The 6718-nt window shown below is 43.0% G+C and overlaps 1 protein-coding gene across 3 annotated transcripts in view; it reads right to left on the minus strand.

Annotated features, from left to right (window-relative positions):
• ctdspla (CTD (carboxy-terminal domain, RNA polymerase II, polypeptide A) small phosphatase-like a) overlaps nucleotides 1-5566 on the minus strand; it is a 40644-nt gene extending 35078 nt beyond the window's left edge. The window contains exon 1 of one of the 3 annotated variants that reach the window (XM_012816288.3): nucleotides 4824-5566. In XM_012816288.3, the coding sequence (XP_012671742.2) occupies nucleotides 4824-4899 (76 nt within the window). In that variant the 5' untranslated portion in view covers nucleotides 4900-5566. The remainder of the gene's footprint in view (nucleotides 1-4823) is intronic. The other 2 variants (XM_012816290.3, XM_012816289.3) reach the window with 2 other exon arrangements.
• Between the last annotated feature and the right edge of the window lie 1152 nt (nucleotides 5567-6718).

Raw genomic sequence — 6718 nt, forward strand, 5'->3', positions numbered from 1 at the left:
CGGCCGAAGAACGAAGAGAGGATTTAAGTTCATGGGAAAAACACCTAATCTAATCCTGCCAGACCGCTTGAGGTTCACTTACGTAACGTTTGTTGGTCTCCGCGCAAACTTGGAACGCGTAATTGCAATCCTATGGTATGTAGCTTTGCCTATTTTTGAATCCTTGCGAAAAAGTTGTGTCAAAACATCGAGCGCTTTCAGAGAGGCAGAGAGGCCCCTGTTGACTAGGAACAGCTCAATCGCATTGGTGTGGCTCTGAGAATGAGCGGATGCAACATGGCCGACAGATGAAGACAAATGATTCCCGTCACGATCACGGGGCCCACTGAGATACATCAATCACCACTTCAGATCAGTCAAGGTCTGTCCAGAAGAGGCAGAGATGGGACAAGGTGAAACAAGACACAGGGCATTTTTAAAGCAGACCTAAACCCCAACCATTAACCCGAAAAAAAAAAGGTCCCCACATGTAATTCAAATAAAACTAAGCCTTTGTGACCAAGACACGTTCAATTCAGCCACCTCTTGAAATTCTGCTTTGGTTTTTCACGAGGCGATGTCTGGCATCATCAAAAGACGTGCTCGGGGGTTTAAGTCCCAAACAATGAAATGTCTAATGCGATCACGGAGAAAGGGAGAGTCAATTTCTCGGCGAGGAGAGCAAATCTGAAAGGAGAGGAAGAAGACTCCGACAGGATCTAATTGGCTGTCAACACACGTTGAGCAGGGATCACAGTCATGCTCGGACGCACTCTAATCTGATTAAGGTAAACTGCTCATCCACTGATACCTGGCTGACTTTAAAGTTATTAGAGCAAAGCCGCTCCCTGTCTGTAACACAACACTAACGGCCGGGCCGAGCACTCCAGCCATGTGCCACCATAGCCTCTCCCCATGCTTTGATTACACTTCATTGCATCAGAGCATGAAACTAAGATGCCTTCCAAACTGGACTGCAAACATCAGTGGAAGATGAAGGGGGAGAGACAGCTGTGTGTGTGTGTGTGTGTATGTGTGTAAGAGGGTCATTTTCCATGTCCACCCCCCCCCCGTCCCCCCCCGTCCCCTTTTCTTATGCTTGAGACCGAGAGCAAGCAGCACCGTAGGCCTATTTGATCTAGTTATGCGCCAACAGAACAGGGCTATTTCGAGAATGCCAAGGGATGAAAGGGCTGTCGGAAAGGTTTTCATTTTCAATTTCTCCCCCATATGAGTGCACTTATTGGTTCATTTCAATAACTGTGGGGGCCCTGTGCACAGGCACAATTGACAATGTGTGTGCTTATGAATTTAGCAATGAGATCCTGCCGGTTGACCCTGCATCCCTGAGAACTTTTGGCTGAACCGTGAATTTCATTTAGGTTTGTGAAAGTACTCTAAGTGAATGAATAACTAAACAGCGTAAGCAGATGGTGAAGGGTAACACTGTATGTCTTAGGGGCAAAACCAAGACCCATCCTTAGCGAGGTGAAGTTAAGAGGATTTGTTTCTGACAAAAAAATTTGACGGGACAATCAAGATGGGGTGTCCTCATCCAACCCAAATTGGAACACTAAACACAGGTGTAGGTAAACATTTAATATGCAACATTTGGACAATTAAGGTCTGGGCAAACTGTATTTATTCAAACCACTGCTTGTTTGTGTGCATCATGGATCTACAATGTGCATCTTCTCAGCTGTGAGCGTATAGAACTTACTCATCTCTGCACTCTGTGGTTTATTCTGCAAGAGTGCTTCACCTGTGTCGCCTGCATTTGCTTTGGCCCAGAAAAGTCCCCTGTTGCAATGTGATTCTGATAGTAACCTCATTACCCGGCATCCATAATGCATGTAAAATAAAAAATCCATAAGCAGCAGACCTAAACACGGGGCTAAAAACATGACCAGCGGCGATTAGTCACTTCTTTGCTTAGAATGAAAGCCGATAGGCTCTCTGAAAATAGCCTTGTCCAGCTCTGAAATATTCAGTGACTGTGGCTCTCATCCAATGCCAGTGTGATACAAGGCCACTGGTCATGAAAGAGTGGACCAGTACACTCGGCTTCCATTATATGGGTGCCTTGGCCCCTGTTTGAGGGGCTCTCCAATCCTCTGATTTCTTCATGGACAAAAAACTCCCAGGAAGCGACTCCGGAAACGTGGGATTCTTCTCTGAGTCATCACTGGCACCTCCGGATCTTATTACTGAATCCCTGGTGAAGTGGGAATCCCTAGTAACTCAAGGCAGGAGATGTTTTTGGGGGGTCAGTTGCTTTCACAGGTTAAACTCGGCAAGGCGAATAACCTACACCACACGCAATCCTTCCAAAGGAGACGTATTGTGCCTGAAGCTACTGTCTTCACCCTGATGCCTTGATGTCAGGTACCAAAGGTGATCATTATCATGATGGAATCTAATCCAAGCCTATCACTGGAGAGCCAAAACAACTAGTCCACACCAGGCCTGGCACAGAATGACCTAACACAGCTGTTGTTGTCTGAGCACTACCATACACCTGGATCTTCAAAGGTGTTGTAATGTTTGTGTTCTTTTCTGCCAGCTAGCTCATTAAACTCATCATGAGTGATTAATTATATAAACCGAACTGTTAAATACAACCAGAGGGCCTACCATCCCCTGCAATTAACTCAAGCCTTGGCATTGTAGGTTTGTGAGTATGTGTCAGTGTGTGCACATGCTGAGAGAATGACAGAGAGAGACTGTGTAAGACTGATATTCAGTCAAGTAAATAGCAGTTGATTGAGCAGTCTTGATTTAGCACTTCATTTTGAAATGTAGATCTGACCAGCTAATGAACACACAGCCGGCCCCGGGAAATGTGATGAGAAGGTGAGTCTGGACTTCATCCACCGGTGTTACAGGGTGAACCTACCATCTGTCTCTTCACTGGAGAGTGCCGTGTGAAGTAGCGAAAACTGACAACTAACGAAGGCCAAAGCTGGGGAGGACAGACCTAAATCGAGTACCTAGTTTTTGCAATAATTAAATAATGAATGAGAGCGCTCTGTGTGCGCTGTAAATGCAAACACGGTATGAGGTATTTGTCATATGACCTTTTCAGGCTGATTCCTGGTGATGGGGAGTAGAGAGGGCAGGACCGTGGCCCGACCAGGCAGCAGTCACGGCCCTCTGGCTCCCTAAAGGTCAGGAAAGGTCATCTGCCGCACCCCAGACTCGTGCCATTTCTGTTGGCCTTTCCACTGGCAACACCCTTACACCCCGAGCACCACCACCCACCCCCCAACACACACACACAAAACACACAAAACACAGGGCTAAACCATCTACTTGCAACAACAAGTGCCAATAACAGGCCAATAACAGGCCAATCAAGGAATGTGACAAAAATGTACCAGTAAGAGGAAACCTCTGCTGGTGGTGGGTGTGAGACCCATGTCTCTACCTCTGAGAGCGGGCCAACATAATGCAAATATATATTTCAACAGATACAGTAGGCTATATAAACACAGGGTAAATCTAAACAATGGATTGCCACATAGTATGCTCATGACCTTATGAAGAACATATGATGTTAAACTTGATGTGAGACATTCATCAGCATAGTATCAGTTTATAAACAACTCAGTTTGCACAACCCCACTAATAGTCAGTGCCTTTATTGTTTGACTTAACATCTGATCATTACAGACTAAGAAGGAAAGGGAATCGCCTTATAAATGATCACAACACTCTTTTTTCCGAACTACGAGGAGCTTAGTTTTCTGTAATCAGTTTATGTGCTTAGATTATTTTCTACAGAAATTCATCTCGAAAAGAAAATCATCTGTTTGGAGTGAGAGGCTCATAGCAGCCCATACACAAATGCAAACAAAAAGAAATAAAATAAGAAATATATATACCAACCAACCAAAACCAGCTGTAATGTGTGTATACAAATGTAATAATCAGAGCATGAACACGCCTACGAACCAGTAAACCGTTTCTTCACTGAATACACGGTGTGCTCGCAGTATAGAGGGATGGACAGACTGCCACCCCGGCGCTCCTACGGACTGAAATAAATCATTCCAGTGTTTTCCCCGATAACCTAAGTGCTACGACAACATGGATGTCAAGTTGACAGCGGGAAAACCGCCCCTAAATGAAAAACAGCAGTTTAGACTGAGAAATGAATACCGAGAATACCAATACACATAATTGAACTACGCTGTGAATATTAAAACTTTAATGTTATAGCCTACGTTCCCATGTGACTTGTCTTAAAAGCTAGGTAGACCAGTTCGAACAGAATACTCCGTTGTTTACATGCAGCGTGTAAAGTGAAAAACTGACAGCTGAGAGGTAGTCCAACACACCTTGCTAACCTCAGCTATGAGTTCAGTGCCTTAACGATCTGAACGTATTGATTCCTGTCCGGTACGGTCACTGATGATTTAGGGAAATATAATCTAATCTTTTATCATATAATTCACAAACACTAACCGTTGTATAGCCAGCTAAGCAGCTAGCGTTTGAAGTTATTCATTAGAGACGGAGTGAAAAGCTGTTTATTATTGAAGCCTTGTAGCTATTGCAGTGCCCATAATGTTAACAAGATAAAGACAAACTAATGCTGAAACTAAAGATTACAGAATACTGATGAAAATACTTAGCTAATAATATTGACGAGATATACACGGTCTTACGGATGAAAAATACAGCTAGGAATTGAAGTCATATGCTATGGTAGGCAGGCGGAATATTCCCTGTTCACTGAACGGACGGGCTGCACTGTCAGTTATTGGAAGCTAAAGGAGGCTCAGTCAATATGCATGCGATATGGTTGACAGTATGTAACCTTATCAAAACAATAATCTTACCTTTCTCTTGACTTGAAGAAATGATTTCCTCCTCCTTTGGATTTGCAACCTGGGTTATGATGGACGTGTTGTCCATGGAAACGGGATGTTATTCCTTTCCTGTATTCACTTTAATATACGTTATGCTGCTGGCTTGCTTGCTAGCGAGCTAGCCAAGACTCCGAATACGAAAGACAACCATACAGCGAGCGGGGTATCTGTCCGCATCAAAATCCACTTCACATTGATGCAAAAACAAAGGAAGCCGAATGTATCGTGAGCGCTAATGGACTGGACTGAACGTCATTTCCCCGAAGTTATTTTCAAATATTTAGGTGTAAAACACGCTAACTAAGGTAAAAAAACAAACACTCAACCCTGCATCAGTCTCTGGTCTCTTGTGGGTGCAGAATAGCCTCCGCCTCGGTCGATGCATCAATGCTAGGTCAAGGCGCTCGATAATGTTATCTTTCTTTTCGATTTTTATTGTCTTGTCAAATATTGTGTTTTTGCTGTGTCCTGTTTTCCCAATAGAGATGCACGCGTCCAAAATTTCTGCTCCACTCCAAAGTAGGGTAGCCTACCTTGGAAAGCGCTGTACGGCAGGCTTGAACTCGTCAACTAGAGCAGTCTCCTACCCTACGCGAAATGGACTACTGCTGCTGTGTTGAGCGAGCGTTAACTGCCCCTGTAAGAAAACGGATGGTTTGTGGTAGCTGGTCCGATGCTTTTGCGAGGGCTCCAAAGGTACCACAGTATACAGTGACTACTGTAGACAGCAAGCCGAACACGTTGAATCTTAGTGGTGTTGTTGACTGTTATTATGAAACGACACAAGGTTTTATGTACATGAACATACACTCAGGGCTTAAATAATAGTTGCCCTGGTGGGAAAATTGAGCGCCATAAACAGTGTTGTATGTTGTGGGCCTACAGTAATGTATGAAATACATTCATTTATTGTAAATTAAATTCTCAGTGGCTACTGAGATACTGTTAGTATTTCTACACCAATTTGCATTTCAGGTGGTTCTGAAATAAGTATAATATAAGTAGAGGTAATTAATATAGCCTACCATTGTCCTAGATGGCCAAAGCAATTCTAAACACATTTTACAAATTCCCTTAGTTTTTTCCATAGTTACATACAAAAAGTGATTGTTTTCATTTAATATTTTGAAGAGTAAACAAACAAGTGATATGATCTTGCTGAGACAAGTGACCCTAGAAGACAATTACTTTTCATATAAAACTTACTCTAACAATATACAAATTGACAATGATTGACAGAGTAGTCATTTTAGTTTGGCTGGAAGGTCAGGTCTATTCTGTGCAATATCAGCTTAATTTTATTGTAGCCTGCTTCTGATACCAAGCTTGCAGAGTTTGTCATCTGGCATCCAGGACTTCTTCACAGGTTACAGGAGGGCCCTTAGGCGATGTGTTAACAATGTGGGTCACTGCTGTTCCTGAGCTTAACCTGATGAGTACTTTCGTGGCAGACACTATTGGGTTTCCCAACCAATTCACAATCTTGTTACCCCACTTTAGAAACCGTTTCAGATTTCTGTCAAGACTCTCCACCTGACCCAGGGAGACTGAGTATAATTTAAGATTGCAGGGCAAGGGTAAGAACAAAGACAAAAGTCCCCTACAGTATAGCATGGCAAAGTATTTCTCGATTTCATGCTCATATTCCCCAAAATGTCTTGGATAATTTATAACTTGAATATATTTCTTCTAATTGATTTTTTTTAATCTATAAGGGTAAATTAGAGATAAAGTTTGTTCTTTCTTGCTATTTAATTTCAAAAGAGAACAGAAGCAAAGTACCCAGTGGGTGGCTTCTCATCTGTTGTTATTGAGCAGCTCTGCAGAGGCAGGAGAAAGGAAAATGCTGTTTTCTTATTACTCTG

The sequence above is a fragment of the Clupea harengus genome, chromosome 17 (assembly GCF_900700415.2).
Source record: "Clupea harengus chromosome 17, Ch_v2.0.2, whole genome shotgun sequence".
Lineage (NCBI taxonomy): Eukaryota > Metazoa > Chordata > Actinopteri > Clupeiformes > Clupeidae > Clupea > Clupea harengus.